The sequence below is a fragment of the Varanus komodoensis genome, unplaced genomic scaffold, assembly GCF_004798865.1.
Source record: "Varanus komodoensis strain SLA01 unplaced genomic scaffold, ASM479886v1 scaffold18_3, whole genome shotgun sequence".
NCBI lineage: Eukaryota > Metazoa > Chordata > Lepidosauria > Squamata > Varanidae > Varanus > Varanus komodoensis.
In genome coordinates, this window is record NW_025335549.1 from 3,227,934 (window position 1) to 3,254,492 (window position 26,559).

Below are 26,559 nucleotides of genomic sequence, written 5' to 3' on the forward strand. Positions count from 1 at the left end.
TTCACTGAAATGAATTTCGTGGACACCTAGACCAAAAAGATGTTACTTTAAATCTGTATTTAGGTATGCTCTCTCCCCTGCCCACAGACACATTTTTACTCTGCATTAGGCACAGAGACCCTGATACAGCTCTTAAAATCTTCCCCTCTTCATCCTGATTGGACCTCTGCACCTATTGTAGAGTAAACATGGAGCTAGAGCTAGTGATGAAGATAAATTAATGTCAATTCTGGACCTCATTCAGAATGGATGGAGACTTGGTCTTCCTAAGGTAGCCAGGATCCTATCATGAGATTTCTGGTGAGATTTTAATTAGCACTTATCCATTATTAATGCTGTCTTGTTGCCCCATCGAAGGCAATGAAGAAATCCCATATTTTTCTTCTCTCTCGTTAAAAAGCACAGGCTATTATACTAATCTAGATACCCTAATCCCAGCCAACTGAGACAAATAGCACAAGGCATAATCTTGACCTTTACCAATAGTCTATATTTTGATACGCTGCCCATCTTGCCACTTCTTGCCCATTTAGCAAGACTGTAAACAAGGCGGAAACTGAATGGCACAGCCCAGCAAATTGCAGAATGCTGAAAAGGTCAAAATAGCACAGCACAAAGTTACTATCCTGTAATTTACCGAGTATATGAGCCATTCACATTCTAATAACTCATTCTCATGACAAGCCTTGTGAAAAGAACATAAAAGTCACAGTGTGAATCCGTTTCTAAAGCTGGCTGTTGGGTTTTTTTAATACAGATGAGAAAGGATTGCAGCTGTAGCCCACTTTTAATTTTGATCCCTCCCCAGCACATAAATGCAGAGCTGTCCCCCCTGCCCCCAGCCACGCATCACGTGTAGCTCATCGAAATGCCAAACTGGCAAGTTCTCAAAACCTAACCAAGAGCAAGAAAGGCTTTTCATCCAATGTTGTTTCCTATTTGTTGTTTAGCAGAAATTGGTCTAAACTGCAAAACATTCAAGTGCATCCATTAATGGAAAATGGAAAGTCTCTTGCACTGTTAAAGGTGGTGGGGGGTGTTTTCCCTTCATCACTTCTCTCTCACTGCCCCCCCCCCCCAACATTCAGGTCAGTCTATCAGTGCTTTCTGGTTCTTTCCAGAGGCTCAGGCTTGATGTCTTTAAATTAATGTGTGTGTGTGTGTGTGCTTGTGCTTGTGCTTGTGCTTGTGCTTGGGTGGGGCGTGGAACTGCATTATCCATCGTAGATGTCACAAGCACTATCCAATAGAAGTTTTTTTTCTGTTTCTAATCTCCTCCTCTCTTTCTCCGCCCTCTTTCTTCCTTCCAGTCAGCTGCAAGAAGGACAAGATGGCCTTCCAGAGAAGAGGAAGATTAGCGAAAGACAAGGATTGAGTAGCAATTCCCTTTCATTCTTATAGCATCAGTGCAAGAAAGAGTACTAGATACAGCACATGCTGTTATTTCCATGTGGAAATAAGAAGTTTAAAAGCAACTTATGTCTAGTATCCAGGGAGAAAACAATACCATGGATGGAGGAGGGTGCAGAAGGAGGATCTGAGCTTAAATCAGAGCTAGGTTGGTTTACACAGCAACAGGAGTTGATGTGGTGCTTTGGGGAAAGCAATTGAGTGATCATCCTACGCAGTGGCCATGGAGGAAAGTCCATGACAAATGGACTTGCAGCTGCATAAGACAAAAATAAGAACGGATGAAAAAGACGGATACAGCGTTTGGGAGGCTGGGCTTCCATGTGAAGTTGCATGGCCCGGCTGAAGCATGAGGGACTAGGAAGGACCCCAGGGCTTGGGCAGCATCAGCCAGGGACCATGCAGGGCAGCTGGGCCCCTGGCAACTGCCAGCAACAGCCCCCTGTTGCTGCCCGGCCTGTCTGGTGACGCTCATCAGATCATCACATCCACTCAGGCCACGATGCAGGCTGGCCTGAATGCAGGTGGGGTATTCAGTCTGGGTTGAGCTCGGGACTTCAGAAGAGCTAGCCTTAGCACCTTAAAAGTTCAGGCTACAGCTTGGAGTGGATCCTCACAGATCCTGGAGCTGCAGGACTCCGGAACCCGGCTGTCAACACTTCTGCAAATGTTCTTCCACATCTCTGGCCAGATCACATGAACTGACAACAGCTTGTCTATTACCAAAGGGCTACATGATCCCCCTAAAACAAATTCAGCAGGTCAAAATTTAGGAACTGACGGGCCGAGAGTTGTCTTCACGGCCTGAAGGTAGGAGATGAATATTATTTGAAGACTCAGCTTCTACTTTAGTACTACTCTAAGTTAGGAAGGTGACAGGCATTCCGACTGGATTGTCCTCTGTTCTACCTGCATCACCTCCAATGGCAGCGTGTTCCATCGTTCAACTATTTGCTGAATGAATGAACCGTTCTTTTTCTTTTCTTGTCCTGAATCCCCTACTAAATGTACCTACATTTCTGAATCATTGTGAGCTACCCAGAAAAATTTGGCTATTGGGTGGTAAAACATTACAATTATTAATAATGATAATACTTGCACTGAATGACCCAGTTTAGTATTTTAAGAGAGGGAGGGAAGCTTCTCTCTCCCTGCTTTCTCGTCCCCATGCCCATTTCTTTATATCCTCCTCTCACTGCCATCAATAATATTAAGGGTGCACTTAGAACCTTTTACCAACATCGCTGCTTCAAACACAATGAAAATTGGCATCCGCCCCTCCACCTATTAGCTCCTACAGTGAACCACAGCACTTAAGCTGAACAGCCAGTGAAAATCCATTCCTTGAGGGCTGCACACTTAGAAATCCTTTCCTAAACAGGTGCAGCATTGCATTCCACCAGTGGGCACCAGAAAGCAGAACATTGATTTGCATGCTGTAATGATGACCATAAAGTGGTTTTGCATCATTCAGTCTGTAATTCCCAGAAAGCAACTTACCCAGCTGGACGTGTAGAATGCTCGTCTGGTTCTCCATGGGGTACAAAGGCTGGGGAGGCCTCTTAGTGACTAAAGCTGAAAAAAGAAAAAGGAGGGGGCAATGAGGCAAAAGAGAAATGGGAGGAATTGAGACAAACTGCACAATTAGCATAATGCCGCAAGTGGCTGACTTGATAATGCACTAACATTGCTTGTAACAATGGTAATAGTTTCCTGGTGGGTTTTGCCCTTTAGATGGGCCATTGACAAAGCAAAGAATAGAGCAATTGTCCACAGAGCGATTTTCTAGTGAGGACGGGGGGCCATGCATCTCCGTGGACAAGCAGCTGCCCCTCCTCATGCCACACACTGATGTGTCTGGTGTCTATTCAAAGGGAGTGCGAGTTCAAATAGAACTGTAAACCTGACATGTCTCTCTATGTTGCTGTTGCTCAGCATAAATGAGAATCCAGGTATGGTAAAGAACTTAGAAGGGAAAGGAAGAAATGGTAAGCGACAGACTAGATGGCCCAGGAGGCCCCTTCTGACTCACTCGGTTTCTATGTTTCCATGTCTTAGACTGAAACACCCAGTTGGGCCACCCAAGACCTGTGTTATCTTTCTCTAAAGACAAACCAGTCTATTTGTCAGGGTCTTCAGTGATGAAATTCTGAAGCTGTTATGGATTTATTCTTTGCTGCTGGATTTATCTTGGTTTTCGGCACAATTCGTTTGTCATTTTAATGTTTGCACCTTGTTTTAATACATATAATGTATTATGCTCCACCCAGTAATCTTTGGTTATTGTGTAGTTTGAAAGTACAGCAAATGCATTCATTCATTATTTTGGACCAATTTCTGCTTCAGAATAAGATTTTTTTTAAATGCAAAAATGCACATTTATTTTTGAATGCTACTTTCCCTAACACATACCTTTTGTATGCAATTTTCTTCCTATACATCTTTTTGTAAGCAATATTTCCTCATGTGTGTGGTTTTGAGCCCAGAAGTGCACCACACATTCAAAAACATATGCAATATTCCCTTTTACTCCAAGTCAAAGAAAAAACCTTTAAAATAATATTCTTATCAGTACACTAGTTAAAATTGGCCTTTTAGACTAGCAGTCATGGCCAGTTTGAGATCTGAATGATAGACATCCCAAACAAAAGCAGCAGCCTGAAGGGATCTCTTAAGAGTTGTGTTGCCCACATGTACAACTTTATTTGAGCTAATTTGGTAAAAATGTGGCAGCTCAAAACACCTTATTCCAAACTCAAAAGCAACATGTGATGCCAAGAAGGAATCAGCAACAGAATTAGATGACTTTTGGATTATCCTAAGAGTAAAAAGTGGATGGCAGGAGAAACATTTATCATCAGTTTCCTTTGCTTATGCTCATAGCACCTCTGCATCCTGTTAGAAGGAGAGCTGTCAGTGGCACATACTCATTGTCTTCTTTCTACCAAGACTTTTCAAATGCAGCGGATGGGTCAATGCACTGTTCTCAGTCTGCGGGCACTGACAGAGACCATTCGCTAAGGTCTACTCCATGGCATTTGAGACTGAGAATGAGCTCAGTTAGTTTAGCAAATGGACACATGGAAAAGGTGTCGTCTCCTTTTGTGGAGATCAGCATTTCAGACCATGGGGAGAGGTCAGAACCCCACTCCACCCAGACCCAAGGGGGCCTCCTCAGAAGCAGAGCCAAGAAATACAGTGCGACCGCCAAGGAGCTGCATGCAAGAGCGGAGGTGGCACCGGAGGGCTCTTTGTGGGGCTTTGTATGGGCCCTTCTCTCCCTGAGGCCACCTTCTTGCTGCCCTAGTCAGTGGACAGAGTACGAGGTTGACAAATGATTCACCCAGTGGACAGGTAGTAGCATCCCACTGATGGAACTCTCTTCCATCAGGTATCCAGCTGGCACCATCTCTTTATTCTTTTAGGCACCAATGAACAGCATTCAGTTTTCACCATCAGTTTGGTGGCTGAGCCTCTGGTTTATGGTGTTAATGGTTCTATGCTGCTAATTGCTGCTGCCTGCACCAGATTTTACCTGTGGTACTTTATTTAAGTTTTTTTACATTCACTGTATTAATTAAGATTATTTTAAATAGTTTAATTTATTCACTATTTAATTTTATGCCTATTTTTATTATTGTTTTTATTTTTACTGTCTGTTTTTATATTATTTACTGTTTTAAAATGTATTATGCATTCTATTGCTTTAACTGTTGCAGAAATGTGAACTGTCTGGGGAGCCTTATGGCTAATGGGGCGGCATACAACTCTGATGAATGAATGAATGAATGAATGAGGAACAATTTTTCTGTCAGCTAGCGATGTTGGAGGAATTTGCAACAAGATCAGATGGTTTTGAATTTTGAAGACTGGCTTTTCCCAAGTCACATGAATTCTGAGGACTTATGAACTGGGTATTTTTAATGAAATTTAAATAAAATTTAAATAAAAATTTAAAAAGGGTTAATGAAAGCAAATGAATATAATGAAATTTGGGAAGGTTTTGTAAAAGCAGTATTGATACAAGGCAAAGTCTATAAATCTAATCAAGATTATAGGAATTTCTGGAGGGGATATGGATATAATTGAAGTATATTATATATTAATAATTGTTATAATATGTGAATTAAGTGGTGGCTCTATTGGTCTCTGGGGTGGTGGAGGCATTTTATCATTTACTTTTTAATTATTGTGTTTTTGCTATGTTATATTATCATTGCTGTGATGTGTTGTGTTTATGGGGTTTTTTCTGTTTCAAAAAAATAAAAAGGGGGAAAAACTGGGTATTTTTTGGTCCTTTTTCATAATGTAATGCCAGTTTACTTGTAGAAAAATACAAAAAAGAAAAGTCCCATAGGCTAAAGTTTGGAATTAGGCATTTTCAGGGATCTATATATGTTGGAGGGACATGCAAAATTTTGGGAATTTGTGTAAGAACGGATCTATGCAAAATCTGATGCCATCAGTGGGCAAGGGATGAGGAGAAGCTGTCTGATAATTTGTGAAACATGGATGGTATAGGTATTACAGTGTCGGGATACTCCTGCACCAGAAGAAGGGTATTGGATAGGGCTCTTCACTACATGGACCTGCCCAGCAGGGGGCTCTAGAGAGAGATGCAACCAGCCTGGTACGATTCTAGATACTCAAGTGACATTTGCCAAAGACTCTACACTAAATTGATCTGTACATATTTTTTTAAACTGTAGATGTTGAGGCAATAAGAACAAGAGCAGGTCACTAGGGGTGACAGACACAAGGGCATTCATTGATCATATATATTTTCCAATCTACATTTGTTCAAATTCCACTTTCCCCCAACTCTCTCATCGCTCCTCATGAAAACTTGGTCAATAAATAATAAGGCAGGGGAAAGAAAGCCAGGAACCACTGAACCAGAAGTACACAGAATGATATATAACCTAATATCAATCATTTTATTTAAAGCGATCTCTTTAGAGAAATCATTTGCTGTTTGGTCTTGGCTGACTGTAAAGACCAGGGAAAATAAAGCTTATGTTCCTTCACCTAACACTTACAACCAGAGAATCTTATCACAAGACCCAATGCTTGATAAGATTGTGGCTTTCCCCCTCTGGAAAGTCTCCACCCTGTAGGAACTCTTCCAGAAGGTGCAATCTGGGAAGGGGCAGAAGGACACCGTTGTTAACGGAAATTGGAAAACGTGACAGGTCATCGAGATTATTTATTTATATTGCGATTTATATCCTGCCTTTTTCCTACAAAGGGCTCAAGGCAGCTTATATCATTTCTCCTCCTCCATCTTATCCCCAAAACAACAACCCTGTGAGATAGGTTGGGCTGAGAGTCTGTGACTGGCCCAAAGCCACCCAGTTGGCTCCATGGCCGAGCGGGGACTAGAACCCAGATCGCCTGAGTCCCAGTCCCATGCTCTTAACCACTACGCCACACTGGCTCTGGTTATGGGTTGTATAACACCACCATTGAGGAAAATGTTGTTCACAGCAGTTCTGCAATGCACAAGTGGGCTGGAATGAACAGGCTGGTTATCCCTCTTTTAATACCAAGGTTCCAATCCATCTTGGAAAGCCTCAGATCCTGGGATGTTGCCCAATGAGGACAAAGAGCTCCATTAAGAAGCCGAACTTGTATGTAGGCAAGTTTCAAAGCCTTCGCGTGTATGCATGAGTGAACCAAGCACTAGATGGGGTACCTTCACAGCTCTTGGAGGACAGGTCAACCAAAAGGTTCTAGAAGGGTACGTGACCCTTATGCAATATTTTCCTGTCCTCCACGGCCTAGAACTGAGTATTTGAGACATGCATATCTTAGGGATTGCCTTCCCCAGTAAATCCCCACCCCACCCCAGGTATGCTTCTGTCAACATCCAAGGCATTATTCCAGGTTTCTAGCCAAGTGAATCTCCCTTGGGTATCCATAGCACAGGAGTGTGGGAACGGTGGCCCTCTAGAAGCTGTTGGACTCCAAAGGCCAGAGGCCCACTTAGCATGGCCACAGGAGATGGGAGTGCGCTCCAGAAGGCAGCCCTCTATTTTGAGCGGCCTTCTGTCTGCAGGTGGCTTCTATCTGACGGGTTGTCCAGTCCTGGGGCCACAAGGAGGTGCACACTAACACTTAGCACTGGACGCTGAACCAAGCATGCAGCCATGCAAGTCGCCGGAGCAATCTTCTCCACTATGGCAAGTTATGTTATTTCGCTTGTTTTATTTCTATTTTGCCCAATTGCCAAGGCATTTGGAGTGATTTAAAACAAGTCATAATATCTAATAAATGACTGTATAAAATACAAATCCAATAAAAACACCATAAGAATTCACAGCAGAGATTTTAAAACTGAAATCAGACAATTTCAGTGACCAAAGGAAGTGAAAACAACGAGCCCACTTAGAAAGAGTTGATATAAGCCTTCCTCCTCACATGCCATCTAGTCCAACCCTGAGATCCCTTAAGCCGTCTCCTCTTTTGTTTCAACACACAGCCCCAGGGGACACTGTGAAGGCACATCCTATCCCTCTCAGCCCTCATGGCCAGCCGAAGAAAACAATTCTACAATGTACTATGCCATAGCCTGAAGTGTTGGATCTTGCCTAGTCTTAGAAACTAAGCAGGGTCAGGCCTGGTTAGAATCTGGATGGGTGACTTGAGTGTATGATTCTATAGTTATTTTTGTAAATTGCCCAGAGAGCTTTGGCTACAGGCAGTATAGACTATACTACTACTACTACTAATAATGCTTCTCTATTTAAATTACTGTTATTGTGTACTAACCAACATTAACTTGATGGACAATAAACCCATTTCCATTATTTATGTCGGACTAACACTGGGGGCTACCCTTTCTTTCTAAAGTTGCAGCTACAGGACAGTAACATTTATCTTTCTCCTCAGGGCTTATGCCAACAAGCACACACAGCATTTTCATTTCTCTCCGCTTGATTGGCATCTGAATGTGTGAAGGGATTCCAGTAAAACTGAGTGCACAGGAAGAGAGGTAAGAAGGTAAATTTGTGGCTCTCCTTGCATACACAGAAGGCAACCCTTTTTGTTGCAGGTGTCAAACGTTGGACAGGTTGCTTTGAACCTGCCCTCAAGAGTGGCAAGAGTGCAGAAAACTTTAAAAAATATTAAAACATGTGCCAGCTGTGTGGATAGCACACACATTTAGTTTGGTCACTAGGTGGCAACGGCCTTACATCTGAGTGGAAACCATCGTTTCCTGTAGTAGTTGACATGGCTTCCCCAAACCCTCCCATGGCATTATTTCAACAGCATTGGCACTGGACTATTTTCTGCACAGGACGACATCCCTCCCTCAGTCCCACAATAGAGAAGCAACATCTCTGCAAATAGCTCACTATGGATCATCGATCACATTTGTCTTCCAAAACTTTCTGTATTAATCTCCAGTTTTTAAAATTTACAGTCTCAAGGAAAGTGGTTGGCACCATTTATCTAGCAGCAAAATTCAAAGATGGCTATTGAGACACCCAACTGTATTCTGGGCTCTAGGGATGAATTAGTGGTGGATGTTTGCCAAAAGCATGTCAAGCTTTCTCAGCTGGTCAGATACTGATATGATTGAGCCAGAAAGGTACATATACATTTTAGGCAGAGAGGAAAGACACTCCTGCGAGTACATAAGCATGGGGCTCAGGGAAGCTCTTTGCTAAGCACAGCATTCATGGCACTCTCTTACAACACTTTAAGTAATAACTTTCAAGAACAGTGGGAAACGCTTCTGGGGAGCAAATGGTAGCTGACCCACACAGATAAGCAACATAAGCAGCCCAAGGCTGAATGAGCACATGGACCCCTGAAAGACAATTTGCTCGCATCACAAAATGCACTGCCTGGGGAGTCTTGAGCATCCCTTATGGTGTACACTTTGGGGAGTATCCAACAGGGCTGTGGCATTCCCTCCTTCTCTGTTGTGCAGCTGAAATTACCTCTTCATTAGCACTTCATGAAACAAGACCCAGAAGACGGGATCAGGGCAACCCAGGATGACTCTGTGAGGCAGCCTGTGCTGATCTGCCCCCAGTTCAGAAACGGGCATTTCCAGTCCTACTGGAAGGATGAAATTTTCTTTACACAAGCAGTGGGCCCTGCTGGTGTTTGTGCAGGACTGGATGCCGCCCTCTCACTTCATATAAAGGGGAAGGAGTGAGGCCAAAGAGACATGGCAAACTTCTGTCTGCACTGACGCATACCTTGTGGGAGTGACAGCCAGTCAAAGGACAGATACCTCTTTGCATGCAGAACTAAGGCTGCACCTGAAACCTGGTGGAGATGGTTGCCAAGTGGACTAGAGAATACCGATAGACGAATGGGGTTGATTTGACACAAGGCAGCTTCTTATACTTGGACGTAGCCCTCCCCAGCCGGGTGTTCCACTCCAGCACAGTCAGTATTCAGAAATGCTGACAATTATAGTGCAAAACATCTGGAAGGCACCAGCTGGGGAAATCCTTTCTGAAATCCTTTACTAGTTCTAGGACTTCCACGGTGAATAGAAGACGCTTCATCCGGAAGACTTTAAACTGAGTTGTGGGGGGGGGGGGTTTCAGGCCCCCCAGTAACGTGTCTCCACTGGACAAAAGTGCGGGGAGGATCAGGGCTCTGGGAGCAGGGTTTTAGAGATACTGCAGGAACTGACAGGACTCCTACCGAGAGGGGCCAGGTATCAGGGAGGATGGGAGGAAGGAGGAGGCTGGGAACTCCAAGGAAAGGAAGCGGTGGGAAGGAGTTGAGGTGCATGTACACCAATGCTAGGAGCATGGGTTATAAGCAGGAAGAGCTTGAAGCTCTCCTGGGAATAGGAGGGTATGATCTGGTGGGAATCACAGAAACTTGGTGGGATGAAAGGCAAGTCTGGAATGTGAACATAGAAGGGTATCACCTTTTTAGAAAGGACAGGAAGGGAAAGAGAGGTGGGGGCGTGGCTTTATACGTCAGGGAAGGGATGGGATGCAGTGAGATAGAATGCAACACAGATGGGGATTCGGTAGAGGCAGTCTGGGTGAAACTTAGGGGTTTTGACAGGGAAAGAGACCTGACAGTGGGGGTATGCTATCGCCCTCCAGGTCAACTTGAGACCCTGGATGATGTCCTGACAGGCCAGATTCTAAGGATATCTCGGCGGAGAGACACAGTAATTATGGGAGATTTCAATCTCCCAGATATTAGTTGGGAGACTCACTCTGCGGTGACAGCCAGGTCACATCGCTTCCTAGAAGCTATTGAGGGAGCGTTTTTCACACAGAGGGTCTGAGAGGCGACGAGGGGGGGAAACATCCTTGACTTGGTCTTGACCAATAGGGAGGAGCTGATAGATGATGTACAGATTAGGGGAGCTCTGGATAGGAGTGATCACTCCATCCTTTGCTTTGAGATCAGGGGACTGGGGACGTGCAGCAGGTTGAGCACTAGAAGCTGGGACTTTAAGAGGGCCAACTTTGGCCAACTGAAGACCAGACTGGGGAAAGTCTCCTGGGATAGGTTATTGGAAGGTAAGCGAGTTGAGGAGGGGTGGATAGCACTCAAAAGGGAGGTTTTGGAGGCGGAAGCCTTGACGATACCTCTAGTCAGTAAGGTGGGGAGGCAGAGGAGAGTGCCGCCATGGATGCAAAAGGAGGTGGTTAAAGGGATTAGACGAAAGAGGAACCTCCGTAGGAAATGGGTAATGGGGGAAATAGACAAAAGGGTATACCGGGGGGAGGAGGCTCGTTGCAGAAGGATTCTTTGCAAGGCTAAGGCTGATTATGAGCTGAGACTTGCCAAGAATATCAAGAGCAACAAAAAGGGCTTCTTTCAGCATGTAAATAGGAAGAGGAAGGGGAGACAAGTGGTGGGACCACTAAATAAGGAGGAAGGAGATCCAGTCACTGATATGAGGGAACAGGCACAGAGGCTAAATGACTATTTTGCCTCTGTGTTCTCTCCAAAGCAGGATGGGGGATATCCGCATGGGAGATTAGATGAGGTGGGGACTTAGGGGCACAGATTAGAGTCACCCCCCTTGAAGTCGAGGGGCTCCTCAGGGCATTGGACATTACAAAGGCACCAGGCCCTGATGGGTTACACCCGAGAGTACTTAGAGAGTTGGCAGGGGTTCTCTCATGCCCGCTGGCCTCCATTTTTGACGCCTCGTGGAGAATGGGTGAAGTTCCAGAGGACTGGAGGGTGGCATCGGTAGTCCCAATTCTCAAAAAGGGTAGTAGAAGGGACACGGGGAATTATAGACCAGTTAGCCTTACGTCCATTGTAGGAAAAACAATGGAAAGGCTCATAATAGAGAGAGATCGAGTGATGCTAGATAGGGAAGGGAGGCTGACAGCCACACAACATGGCTTCCATAAAAACAGGTCCTGCCAGACAAACTTGTGGAATTCTATGACATGGTTTCGTGATGGCTAGATGGAGGGGATGCAGTGGATGTGGTATACCTGGATTTCAGCAAGGCCTTTGACAAAGTGCCCCATGATATCCTGGTGGAGAAACTGAGCAGTTTTGGGATACACCTAGTCCAGTGGATTAGGGCATGGCTGACTGACCAAAAGCAGAAGGTAACCATTAGCGGGGAATCATCGGGATGGTGGCCAGAGACAAGCGGGGTCCCCCAGGGCTCTGTCCTGGGCCGATCCTGTTTAATCTTTTCATTAAGGACATGGAAGAAGGGGCGAACAGTCTGCTGATCATATTCGCAGCAGTTTTAGACGACACTAAAACTGGAGCAGTGGCCACCACTGAGGAGCAGGTACTCCAGATCCAAAAGGATCTGGACAGACTATGGAAGTGGGCAGGAGACAACAGGATGGCGTTCAATGTGGATAAGTGCAAGGTCTTGCACTTGGGGCATAGGAATAGCTGTCATAAGTACAGGTTAGGTGACAAGTGGCTGGAGAGCAGCACTTGTGAAAGGGACCTCGGGGTACTGGTTGACTGCAGGCTAAACATGAGCCAGCAGTGTGATGCGGTGGTCAAGAGGGCAAACGCCACCCTCGGTTGCATAGCCAGAAGTGTGGCTTCCAGATCAAGAGAGGTATTACTACCACTCTACACGACTCTGGTGCGCCCACAATTGGAGTATTGTGTTCAGTTTTGGGCCCCTCATTACAGAAAGGATATAGCCAGGTTGGAGTCAGTGCAGTGTAGGGCCACAAGGTTGGTGGCCGGTTTGCAGTGGATGCCATATGAGACGATACTGAGGGAACTGGGTGTCTTCAGCCTGGAGAAGAGGAGACTCAGAGGGGATATGTTGGCAACAAACAGGTATGTGAAGGGATGTCACATGGAGATGGGTAGAGACCTGTTCTCCCCTGCAGAGGAAGGCAGGATGCGCTCCAACAATGATGTGAGCCGCCCCGAGGCTTCGGCGAATGGGGCGGCATAAAAATGTTTTAATAAATAAATAAAATAAAAAATCTCAGGGAGTCAAGGTTCCGTTTGGATGCCAGGAAGCACTTCCTGACAGTCAGGACCCCGAGGGTGTGGAATGGGCTTCCACGGGAGGTCGTTGAGGCCCCATCGGTGTGGGTGTTCAAGGATAGGCTGGACGTCCACATGGTGGGCATGTAGTGAGCAGAGCCGGCTGGTGCCGGAGGTCAGACTGGATGGCCCGGGAGACCTCTTCTGACTCGCTCTGTTTCTATGTTTCTAAGAAGCAGCCCATCTGGTTGGTTCCATAAAATGCACAGCTGTAAAGAGGAGGGGGATTATATGTTCTCTGCAGCACACCATATGTGCGGGCAGAACAACCTTTGGCACTCCCTAGATATCTTGGACCTCAACTCCCTGCAGCGCCACGCAACATAGCCATTAATTAGAAACATTGAAGCTGAAATTCAAAACACCAGGAGACACCAAGTTTGAGGCGGCTGAGGCAGGCAGGCAGGAGTGGCAAACCAGGCCAGCCACATGTGGGAATTCAGTGTCTGTCCTGGGACATTAACACAGAGATGCAAAATAGAGGGAAGTGCAGGGAAAGTGCAGAAAGCCAGACAGAATGTGTACATGTTCCTAATTCTCTTTAGAAACAGACCCCTACTTCTCTGTATTTGGACTTAATGTGTGTAGGAATGTATGAGAAGGTCATTTCAGTTTGTGAACTACTTGCAAATGCCTTCTTGGCAATCTTAAGTGCAAAGAGGAGGCAGATGGATTTCACAAAGGAAGCCACAGCCTCAAGTTTGCAGGAGCTGAGCAGGACCGCCAAGGTCAGGACATTCTGGAAGACGTCCATTCACGGGGTCTCCATAAGTCAGAGATGAGTTGACAGTATGTAACACCAACAATCCTAGATGCAACGGTGAGCCAGAACACATTTTCCTTGAAAAAGTTTGCAAATCCAGAACTTGAGTTTACACTCACAAAATGTGTGCTTGGAGAATGCACAGTTTTCTCAAACTGCACCCATTTTGAAAACTGCCCAGCTTCTTCATTTGCTTGTGCTAAATCGGTGGATTTTTTGGTGCAACTTTCCCATTTGATAGCTGTTCACTTTGTGCAATTTCTCTTTTTTTGGCAAAACAACTGGCAGGGGCAAAAACAAGCAGTGAGCTGACATTCAAAGCATCTTGGCAAGTTCAAACACCATTTATTTGCCCATCCCTACACACACACACACACACAGAGAGAGAGAGAGAGAGAGAGAGAGAGAGAGAGAGAGAGCAGAATCAGGAACAAGCTAATTGGATGCTTAAGGCCCAGGTACTCCTGCCCAGATACTAAATATATATGTGCAGGGCTGTTGTTTCTGATCAGGGAGCATGGGAATTACTATTCCCTATGCTTCCCAGCTGGGTTCATTGAACTGGGAGGAACTGGCACATTCCATGCACCCCAGCACAAAAGGGAACTCCTGAGCAAGTTGAGGGGTATCTCATTTCTAAGGCTAAGGTCACTTATATGTTGTCTTCTTTTACCAGCAAATTCACTCACTGAGGATTTTATTTATTTATTTATTTATTTAAAAATTTCTATGCCGCCCCATTCGCCGAAGCCTCGGGGCGGCTTACAAAACATCAGTTAAAATATAAAACACTAAAAATATAAAACACATTAACATTATAAAATAAGTCGCCCTGGCCAGAATCCCCCATTTTGACAATGATAAAGGGGGCTGCTTTCCCCCCTTAAAATGTATCTCTATATTGGGGAAACCAAGAACAACTTAACCTCTTCCTGTTAATTATTTGAACTAGCTCAGGAGAACACTATTTGTTACAATGCGGAACAGAGATGTTCCCCTAACTTTAGTCTATGCATTGCAACAAAGGGATAAAGGGGGTGTGGGAAAACATCGAGGAATCGCTGCATGTTCACCAGAGCTTGTGGGCTCACGTGTTCAGAATGCTTTTCTTTTTAGCAAGCCTGGAATGGTATGCTATCGTCTTGGTATTCCATTTGGAATGGATCATGACTTTCTGTACATGCGCTAAGCTGGTGAGTATAACCCTTGAATGCACTCTTTTGTCCATTACTGCTTCCCTTGTTGTTGCAGCTCAGCATCTGGAAGAACTGACAACTCCAACAAAGGAGGACTTTTTGGTCCCTTTTCATCACTCTTCTGTTTCCCTTTGATCAGTCATGCCGAGCAAACGTTGCATCACATGCGCAAGATGGGTGAAAATCAGGAAGGGACGCCCTGACATGGCGACGCATGACATTCCGACACACCACACGTTTCCAAACAACACCTTGATATTCCAGTTTCTGTAGGGATCTGTGACTGAGCAGTATCCAAGATTCCTGGGATACTCTGAATGTCGTGTCACTGCTGGGCTCGCTAGCTTGTTCTGTGAGAATGTGCAAATTGAGCAGCAAGTGAATGTGGAAATTCTGCAAATTTCCTTGCATATGTACACATTTCGCAACTGATGAAACTTTCCTTGAGAGACCAAAGTGGGGCTTGTTCAGTCTATAGGGAAATTTCAGCAAACCTAGAATCTTGGAGGCCAAATTAAACCTCTGGCAAAAGAGTGCAGGGAGGGGAGAATGCGGAATAATCATTTCCTTGAGGTGAAGTACAGATTTCTGTTTACCTTGTAAGTGTAAGAGGTAGCTGAGGGGCATCTTTGTCCTTCTATTTTTCTTCAGTTCCCAAGTGTGAAGCTTGCTGTTGCAGAGCTGTGGAACTCTTTATGGATTGGCTTCCTGCGGCTTTCTCTAAATGCCCAGGAGAGCACACAGTACTCTCTTGGAAACTTAGGTGGAGCTGCTGGGCTGAAAGACCTTGTTCAAAGGGCCCTAAAATGCAGCAGAACCACTTGGGGGTTTAAAATAATTTTAAAAATAGAGAGAAGATTTCTTCGCTCATTCTGCAATTTTAGGAGGTAAATGGAATCCCTTCCCCATGAAAAGAGCATTTGATAATTATCCCCTGGTTTGCAAAAGAGGCAGAAAGCCACAATGGCTATGTAGCAGCAACAGAAAAATATCAGGAAAATAAGGTTCAGTACAGCTCTTTGGTGGAATAATTACTGACAGCACAAAGTGGAATGAATAATAATATCTGTAGGTACTGCTGGTTGATCATTATTTTGCTATTGAAGATCAAGCTGGGTCTTCCAGGGAGGATCCAAAATGAAGGATGGATAAATTAAGAGGATAGACATCAGGGTACAGGGTGGGAGTGGAGAAGCAGGCGAAAATCTTTCATTTCCTTCCATGTTCTGAAGAAATGCCAACTTCCTCGCTTTAACCAAAAGTTTTGGCAGCCTCTTCCCATTAATCAACAGACAGCATCTCCTATCAGTTATTCAACAGCCTGGCATAAGTTTTGACAGCAGATCTTGTATTTTTGAATAGCATCCACTGGGACAGAATCATGGCATGCCAAGACCTTTTGTTGAAATTAGTGCATCTTTGAAGCCCAATTCTATGTTCATATACAGGTCAAAAATAGACTCTCTCAGAAAAGTTCGTGGCACCTGCATCAAGCATTTTACATCCTGATGGAACTGTGGGCACATTTGTGTCTGGCATGGAAATTAATCCAATGGAACAGAGAAGAAGAAAGTCTTTTTAAAGTTCACATGTGTTACTGAAAAAGAAGGCAACTTGGGCTTTGATAAGGCAATTTAAAACATCTATAACAAAATGTTTCTCACTATCTTTGCCCATTAACAAGAAAGTTCCTGTTTCTGGCTCCAGTCTGTAGGGCTGTGAAAAGTTTAAACAGCCCAACTCATATCCAAGTAGAAACAGAGAAACGGAGTGAGTCAGAAGGGGTCTCCTGGGCCATCTAGCCTGACCCCGAGCTCCAGCCGGCTCCAATTAGGACATGCCTACCCTGTACACATCCAGCCTATCCTTGAACACCAGTGGAGTATCAAGCACCCTCCCTGCAGAAGCCCATTCCACACCCTCGGGGTCCTGACTGTCAGGAAGTGCTTCCTGGCATCCAAACTGAACCTTGGTTCCCTGAGCTTTGCTCCATTGGAACACATCCTGCCCTCCACTGCAGGGGAGAACAGGTCTCTCCCCACCTCCGTATGGCACCTCCTCATATACCTAGGCGGGAAAGATGATGCAGTAGGCCTGTTTTATAATTGATAAACAAGAAGTCATAAGACAGGCTGACCTGCCTTGCAGGAGTATTGAAAGTAGCACTGAACTGACCGACATAGTTCTTGGAATGTTCAAGCAATATAAAATACTCTGCATCCCGTGCTGACTTATCAAATCCTGGAGAACATTACAGTCTCTTGGGTTTCATCCCATGCCCAATCAAAACGGCGGCATCTGAGTTCTTCCTAGCCCTCAGTTCTTCCTAGCTTCCTAGTAAAGACCCCTCCCTTTCCTAAGGGAAATTAGGAATAAATGTTAGCCTTTCTTTCAACTGCTCAAGGGAAGATAGATTAATTAATCAATTACATTTTTGATCTCCCTAATATCCAATGTTCTATAAAACTGACCTAAGATACAATATGTGGATATGGACACTTTTTTCCTCCACAGGCATAAAATAAGCTTGCAAAAATTGACATGGGTGAGTGCAATGCTTGGAGCATTAAAACATTATGACCACCTACACAGCTTTAAGCCTTAGGAAGAATCTGCCTTAGGGACTCCCACCAGTCCAGTGTGGCAAGAAGGCGACTTGTGGCATGGCTGGGGTGGCTCGGGCAGTTACAGTACTGCGATTCCTGGATGTTGCATCCTCTCCATTGTGCACCAGACTGAAGTATGATCTGCTTTGAGACTGGGGAACAAGTTCCTAAAAGGGCTGGGAAACATTGCCTCTGGGACATTTTATATAAAGTAAATTCCTAGGAAGTAAGAAGAAATTTGTACGGTACATTTTAATTCCCCCTTTAAATAAACAAAAATACAAACAATCAAGACACTTTAACAAGAGAAGGAGGACAGAATAGATGAGCCAACGAAGCAAGTCACCCTCCTCCTATGTATGTACACACATATGATCCTAATGCCTCCTAAATGGGTTCCATTTTAAGAAAAGTTCTTTAGAAATATTGGCTCATTTCTTTTCTGGCCCAGCTTTGTCAATTCGTTCAAAGTGAGTTCTTCAAACCAAAATTCTCCAGTACTTGGAATGGTTGCTGGCTTCCTATGTCTTGCCAACACAATTTTTGTAGCTGGCAAAAGGTTAGCAATTAGCTACATTACTGATTCACATCTGGACAATCAGTTATATTTTCCACCAAAATCAACAAAACATTAACAATTAAATTAAACCCATTGTTTTATCTCAGGTCAATTTAAGTATTGGTCATGGAGATGAAGGTGGGATGACTTTGATATAAATGATGTGTGTATGCATATTTGTATTGTATAAAATGCAAAGAGACCCTATTAAATGTTATTTTGGGCCGATGCATGTTTTCAGATAGATTGAAGAGAATATAATGTGCCAATCTATTCAGTTGGAAATACAGAGAACTGTAGGTTTGGGGGAATGGTCCTAGAGTCAAATTATGCTGATGTACTGTATATGAATGTACCCAATTCACACTTCCTGAACAAATATGTATTTGAACAACAAATATGTACTTTTCAGAATGTTACGATGCTATTCTCAGCTAAAGAAATGTGCAAAAATGCATATGTCAAGGAAAGTGGATACAAAATGCACATTAGGAGAAATTATACCCAACTGCATTATATCTGGGGATGTGCGAATAAGCAAAATCAAGTTTGCAGAAGTTCTCCTAATTCTGTCTCAAAGCTTGCTTTGTTTTGAGTTTGTATCAGCTTGAAAGCTGTTCTGTTTCAGTTTCTGTTTCTGTTTTTGCATTCACTTTTCAAAACATACAAATCAATTCTGTTCATCTTTGCATTTTTCCAAGTACAGATTTTTAAAGTGCGTTTTTCAATTGTCTCCCTTGAACACAATTTTTGGGTCTGTGAAACACTTGGAATCATACAGATTTGCTCTGCAGATGGAGTATGAGTCCACATTCAATGCAGAAGACGTCGGCTGAGAAAATCCTGAGAAAAAAGTACCAAAGTAAATTCTGCATACCTCCCTAATTTACTGCCAGCAACAATTGTGCACATTTGCATGCAAAATGCACAAAAAGATGTGTTCACATTGTTGACTTTTCCTCTGATAAGTTTGCCACCTGATATGGAAACTGGATGAAATGGATTTACGATCAGGAAATGAGGAATTTAATGAAACCAAAACTGATCGGTTTACAGGATCAATTGTCAGGATTAGATTCTGTAAAATCTAATCCATTAGATTTATGGATTAGATTCAAATATATGGCCACTAGCAATGTAAAGTCTTTGTTCAGTCTGTGTTTTGTGGTTTTCCAGCAGCTTTTCTTTCGTTATCCACTCTTTGACAGAAATGTATTTACACAAATATGGCATACACAACCACTTTAGGGACACACTGCAAAGGCATCATATCCCAGTGTGCATTTCATGTGAAACCAATCTGCAGACACTCACTACTTTTATCTGAACTTTGATGGATGCTCTCCAGTTTCCAAGTGCTTCCTGCTCACACTGCCTGAACAGCTTTTGGGCTGGGGATGGAAGCTGGCATAGTTCATGCAGTGTAGTTTATTTTCACATTGTATAGGGTGGGCTTGTATTGTTTCCTGCCCTGATGGAATGGGTGGCAGAGGAATAAGAGGCACGATACAGAAGAGATCTCAGCCCACACAGTATGGTGCAGCGTTTCTCTAACCCCTTTTGAACAGATCACTTGAAATCATGTTGGATCACTTTGCAAACTTTTGCTGCTCTGCAAATCAATGTATAGATATAACTCATGTTTTCATCACAGTATTTCATCACATTGCAGTATTAAACACACATACTCTGGGTCAGCTGTCTGGTGTGGTTCCTTTAACTGGGAACTGTTTAGGGAACAATGCTTAGAAGCACCAATAGCAGATTATGAAAATCTCTGCCTAGGAATTTGTTAGCCTTTCTGCTCATACAGCCCTGGTCAAATTCAGTCATCTGAAAAAATAACCCAAAAGTCGTTTCATGGACAGATATTAATTAACTCTTTTGCAATATGGACCACCATTTAGAATATCTGGTATAGTGATGCAAAGCAGGGGTGGGAAACTTCGTAGGATGCAGAGGGATTTTTGCCCCATGGGGTGCCTTTCATGGGGGCAAACTGATAGTTTAACACCAACATTCACATAAAGGATCGATTTTAGCTTCAAAACCAGCTAAAACTGGCTGTGTTGGTACTCTGTAGGGAGAACGGCATCACATACTTTTGTACAGTCACTGCCGCCAAATGGCTGAGGTGGGTGTAGGGGGCAAAATGGAGGGTGAGTGAGCCCAGAGCCACATTCCCCCCACACACACACACACAGCTGAAGGGCTGAACAAGACTTGACGGAGCTGCAGGTAAGCCCCACTCCTGCGCCAGCCCAGAACAAGGAAGCCCTGAACCAGTGGCCCTCTTGCATCTAACCCACCTCGCAGCATCGCTGTGAAGACAGAAGAGTGGGAGGAAGGAAACTGTTTCCCAGTCAGGAGAGCCTGTTAAAAACAACTGCAATCCACCAGACTCAGGCACGACAATTATTAATATGGAAAAAACGGAGCGTCAGCCTAAGCAGTGCATTCAGGAAAGAAAGCTGGGGCAGGGGGTGGGGGTGGAGGAGAAGCATTGTTGGCTATTTTGAGTGATTTGGTTGCAATTTGACATTCAGGAGATTGAGTTGCCTTTCCTTTACTAACACAGCAATATCAACCTGACAAAATGATTACGCCTGCATCCGTCATTTGATATAGCAGAAATAAAGTCACTGTAACACCGTGCTGTCAGAGGATAAATGTCTCCGGCTTTGAAAATAAACATCTCACACTTATTTTCCATAAAATGTCTCAGCATTCAGCTGGGAGCAAGGGAGACATCATTATCCCATGACAAAGTTCTGTTCTATTTGAAATTATTTATTCAAGTAGGAAATCCATCACTTGTCTGCGGCAGCTAGAGAGCGTAATGACTCTCAACATTAGATTCCCTGTTCTGGTGCATCTTGCTAACTTTGCATTAAACTTTTGGTCTCTTCTCCGTGTCCGGGGAGGCAGCTGGCTGAAGCCACCCTTCTAAGGAGCAAATAAGTAAATGATACTGCGATGGAGCCTCTAGATTCGCAGTGGTGTGCTCTTGCTTATCGGAAATAAGACAGGCATGCTCTTGCCCTGTGTAGAAGCATATATATGCAATACTATCAGCTACAGATCATAGCTGATATTTCCTGCTTTGCTGTGGGACTGGAAAGTAGAAGGGAAGCAAACTCTGGCATCTGTCACTAGCTGGAAGAAGGCCCTCTGCCTGCCACAGCACAGCCTCCCAAGAAGAACAGGAGGGTCAGCAGGAAACCAGCTTTCATAGAATCAGTAGAATAGTAGAGTTGGAAGAGGCCATGATGGCCATCAAGTCCAATCCCCTGCTGGTGCAGGACACCAGGTTACACCATCCCACCCAGATGGCTGTCCAAGTTTCCTCTAGAATGTCTAGAGTGAGAGAGCCCTCCGCCTCTCCAGGCAGCTGGTTCCACTGCCATATTGCTCTGACAGTGAGGAAACTTTTCCTGATGTTCAGCCTGCATCTGCATTGTCGCAACTTGCATTGATTATTCTGTGTCCAACACTCTGGCATCAGTAAGAAGAGATCTTGACCTTCCCCTTTGTGCCAGCCTTTGAGGTACTTATAGAGGAATATCATGTCCCCTCTCAGTCTTCTCTTCTCAAGGCTGAACATCCCCAGTTCTCTCAGTCTCTTTTCACAGGGCAGTGTTTCCAAACCCTGGACCATTTTTGTGGCCCTCCTCCGGATCCTTTCTAGTTTTTCTCCATCTTTCTCGGTGCCCAACACTGGGCGCAGTATAACAGTGTTCTTGTGTGTTGTGTTCCTGTACCTCGTCTGGCTGCCCAGTCTGTCCTGAAGATCTTCCAGAGGTGTTTTCCATGTCTCACAGCACAGGGTGCTTCCACAGGAAGACTGGGTACTATGTGAACCAGGGACTTAGCCGGTACAAGTTGGTTTGTGTGGCACCCCTACAGGGATCCATGTTTAGCCTTTTTCCATGCTGGGAGGGACGTGGTGCTGTCTACCTCTTCTAACAAGGAGAAGGGCAAAAATGGGCAGAGAGCGGGTTGCTGACACCAAGGGCTATGGCCACACCCTCTGAGATCATCTGGCCTGTGGAAGGTCTGGCTAGGGACAATCCATCCCTCCACTGCAATACTGGCCTGCAGTCCTGACCTGCTTGCATGAAGGCCTCACTGCGTCACATGCACGAGCCATGCCCTTAGACCAAGTGCGACCAGCCCAGAGTGGCAGCTGCATAACTGGCTCTTGACCATGAGATGGAAAACTGTGGCACGGTAGCTGGAGTGTCAGACTGAAACTCGGGGGATCCAGGTTCTAGTCCCCCGTGGGTGACTTTGTCAGTCACCAGCTCCCACTTCACTTACCTCACAGGGCCATCGTTGCAAGGCTAAAATGGAGAGCAGGAGGACTGGGTTTCTCACAAAAAGAATGCAGGTGAGATATAAATATAATAGACAAATATGCATGTCACATGGTTCTGTTCCGATTCCCTGACAAGTCAGCCTCATTATGCTCCATGGGGTTATTCCCCCTTTGGTGTGTTAAGGATCACAGCCTCTTTGGTAGGGCAGGCAGAAGCTCCCACGGGGAGCTTAAACTTGCGCTAGATTTCACTAGTTAGCATCAATGTTGATTTCATCCCACAGAGAAAAATCCCACTGTACAGAAACAGTTGACTTTGCATGGGGCTAACTTCACATATACCCTTGTATCCAATTTTCCTTGATTTTGTTAAAAAAGACAAGTGCAGAATGCATTCACTTTTTCACCACAAAAATGGTTCATTAATGTCAGAATCAAAATTTCACTCTAGTTAGTGAACTAAAAAGATGTTTTACACAGTAGACACAGCATTTCATCTAGGCTCTAAATACTTCCCTTTGAGCTTTGAGCTGAACAAAGAGTTTTGAAGTTACCCTTCATTTCAAGGAGATCTGCAGAGTGCATTTTAGGACCTTTTAAAAAATCTTTCAGTCTTCTTAATTCCCTCCCACTCACCCCAAGCCCCACCATCCTTTTCATCTTATAAAAAAGTAACAAAGTGAAGACGGATGAAGCAGGGGCCAATCATCCATCCTGAAGGGACAGCCAGAACTTTTGTATGCAAATGAAACCTATCACTCTTGCCAACCTGACAGCCTGCACACCAAAAAGCTGCAGCCTGAACTTAATTAATATTCCATGACCAATAAGACCACTCATGGACAGACATTTCTTGTAGTGATCAAAAATATACATAGTTTTAGTTCCAAGCAAGTGAGAGGAATTCAGTGTTCCTTCATTCGAAAACTTTTATATCACTGATCATACAGAATGTCGAGTGAAAAGAAGGCATTAGCATCTACAACAACCATGAAGAACGTAAACAAACAACCTATAAAAATACACAGAGAAAAGGCACTTAAAGATGGCAACCACAACAATGAGCGCAGTATGTAAGGTGCAACAGGTCCTTCATGTCTTTCTGCGAAAACAGTTATTTTACCCATCTCCAAAGGATGGACGAACCTTCCCTGGAATCTTTCTTTCTTTCTCTGTGGAAAAAGCCATTCTCCTTGTGGTGGCAGTTACAGCTTTGGCAAAGGACCGCAAGGGTGGGGGCCAGCCTCACCTAAGTGCTCTGAATTAACGATCCATTATTTCCCATAAAAGCATCACCAAACCTCACAGCAAAATGACGTGTGATTGATTTATGAATAACACAAGCAGTACTGGAAAGGAAGTCCCAGAATGGTGGGTGGGAATGATCAGCCATATGTAGGAATATTTCATCACATTGGTTTCAGATACAGGAAGTTGCCTTATGCTGGATCAGACCCAAAGCCATTTGGCCCCATTAGGGAAATGTGAATCAGAAAAACTCGAGGTCCCCCAAGATCTCTGAATTCTACCTACCTACAGCTTTTTCCAGGCTGAGTCTACATCCCATTGTGAGCAGTCTTTTTATTAAGGGCATAAAAATCTTTACAGACCTTCCTGCACAAACACACGCATCAATTGTATGCACCTCTGAGATGTGTGCATTCTCCTCTCCTGGATGAAGGCATATTGGCATGCCTTTTTTCAAAAGTACACGTTTTTCCATGTGTGTTTTTCAAATATATGCAGGACACGTCTGGACTTGTGTTCTAAAAAGTGCCTTTTCCACCTAGATAGGACAAGATGGACAGAAATCACTGCTCTTTCTCTTGGCTTCTGTCCTGCCTGGCTCACAGAAGGCAGGCAAAGAAGCATCAAAGGGGCAGATGAGGAGCAGCAGTGCAGGGAAATAATGGGCATTGCCGGGGCCTGGTCTTACCCACTCCCAATGTCAACAGAAGCCGCAACTGCTCCTGTTTCCAATGACCCCAAATTCCTGGATTCCCTAGAAGCACATTTAGATAACAACATTTAGATAACAGCAACCGACTTATCTTATCAGCTGCGGCTGGTGTTACTCCTCCACAGGTGCATATTGCAGGAGCAGAAAAAACAAGGTGAGTCTTGGGTGCCTGATAAGCTCCTTGGTGCATTTGGATGAGCTCTGCTCAGCTCAGCCAACACAGTGGGAAGCCACTCTCCAAATTCCAAACAAAGTCAGATTAAACACTCCCACAGGCGCTGTAACAGACTTTTTATCAGAGCTTAAGTCTTCAGAAGAATGCTTTGCATCCATCAAACCAGATGAAGTACTTTTGGAAGAAGAAGAAAACCTCCAGCAAAGCAAGAAAATCCTTCCCTTTTCTTCGGAATGGTTTCTAAATAAACAAACACACCACACTTCTGTTGGCACACACATTAACCCTCTGTGTATATGGACTGCAGCACAGGAACAAGAATGGAATTGAACTTCCCTCTCCATATCAAACATGCATTTTGCAAAATATTGCAATTGCAGAATTGGCCCAGCTGATGAATACCCTTCTTGGGAGAGTTATTTAGTGGCTACAAATGAGTGACCACGCCAGTCTGCACATTGCAGTGATGGAAAGCCATGGCACCCAGAAGGGGAAGGGGAAGGGGAAGGGGAAGGGGAAGGGGAAGGGGAAGGGGAAAGGAAGCACCGTGTATGAGAAACAGAAGATCCTTCTTTCCAAGCTACTTTAACCATCCCTAACAAGGCCTGCCGTTTTCTGACAGTGCTTCCAGAGACCTCAGTGGAGAGCAGTGTGAAAGCCAACTGATGGCTGCATGGGAGGATCTGTAGCTCCCCCCACTCCCCCTGCGATCAGTCTGTGAGCTCTTTTCATCCAGGGGGCCCTACCTGGTTGACCTTGGGGCCACGTACCCTTTAAGGGGTGCAAATGAGAGGGATTTTATAGTAGACTTCCAGCATGGTGGGAATTTGAGCATGTGAGAAACAATGCTTCCTTTTCAGCACTTCTCTGTAGAGTTTTCACACCTCATTAGCAAGTCCCATAAAGGGAACTGAACTAACACACCACAAGCACTTTTCTCTTTGATGGGACTGTCAGGTTGTTTAAATGCTTGAGCTGCCTTGTTGTGCAGGCTCTAATTGGAATCGCCCCTGTCATGGGCAACTGACATCCTGAGTAGTTTTGACTGCCCAAATATGGCAGGGCTGCTTTTGGATGAGAGCTGAGGTGCTTTTGCCTCAGAAGCAGATGCTGAGTTGCCACTGACAAGGGCTGGAGCCCCAGCTCTTTCTTTAGGATCCCTGAATCCCTGGAAGGCCATCTGCCCCACCCTCCACTGTCCACCAGCATTTGCAGAAATAAAGGGACGAGGATCCCAATTTTATTACTGGTCACTGTTTCATCTCATCCCCTGGATATGCTGGTTTTTTTACTTACACGTCCTTCATATCCTATTGCCCATCCCCAGAATCTTTCTGCTTGAGCTTAATAAATAAATAAAATAAAATAAAATTATTTTATTGACAGAGAGCCATAGGAGTTAAGTGCAGAGAGAGAGAGAGGGAGAGGGAGAGGGAGAGTTTGGAGCATATATAAATTAAAATATGCAAATTTGCACTTGCTTTCCTTTTCCTTTTTAATTTTTGTCCTGTTGGCCTGAGCCCCAGGTCTGTTCAGTTCCTAGTACAGCCCTTTTCAAAAGACAACTACACGGTTATTAGTCACAATGGATGATGATATTATTATTGCTAATTTTTGGTAGGAGTTGCATTTTTTAAACCCTCCAAAGCCATTCTGTATCAAAGCACTGTAGCCTCCAGCTCTTGTATCTTATGAATGATGAGGAACATTACTTGCAGTGACACCTCTTTGTCAGACTTGCTTGGGCTAAAGATAGACAGAATCCATTTGTATAAATTGCAGCTTTTGCTCCTGAAGGATTACAAAAATATATCGTGGTAGGTTTAAGTCTCAAAGCATTAATATAGTTAAAATATGCCATCTTTTGCCTCTCTCTTGGTGAGTGCCACCAAAGCTGATTCACTAAGTACACTACTGAAACAGCAATGGGAAGGGAGACATGGCACCCTCCACCATTGGTTTCCAAGGCCCTGCTGAAGACCCGCTGCACAAAGGCTCTTCCTCTCTCCGCTGTCCCCCCACCAGGCATTCTGGCAAGTTGCACAGGGGGAGATGGGCGGGGGAGCCATGGCCCCCCACTGC

General features: G+C 44.5%; 1 protein-coding gene across 1 annotated transcript in view; it reads right to left on the reverse strand.

Moving 5' to 3' along the window:
* The window catches only part of IL1RAPL2 (interleukin 1 receptor accessory protein like 2), a 216,628-nt gene that overhangs the window by 102,292 nt on the left and 87,777 nt on the right, over positions 1-26,559 (reverse strand). The window contains exon 5 of the mRNA XM_044427154.1: positions 2,911-2,985. Coding sequence (XP_044283089.1) covers positions 2,911-2,985 — 75 coding nt within the window. The remainder of the gene's footprint in view (positions 1-2,910; positions 2,986-26,559) is intronic.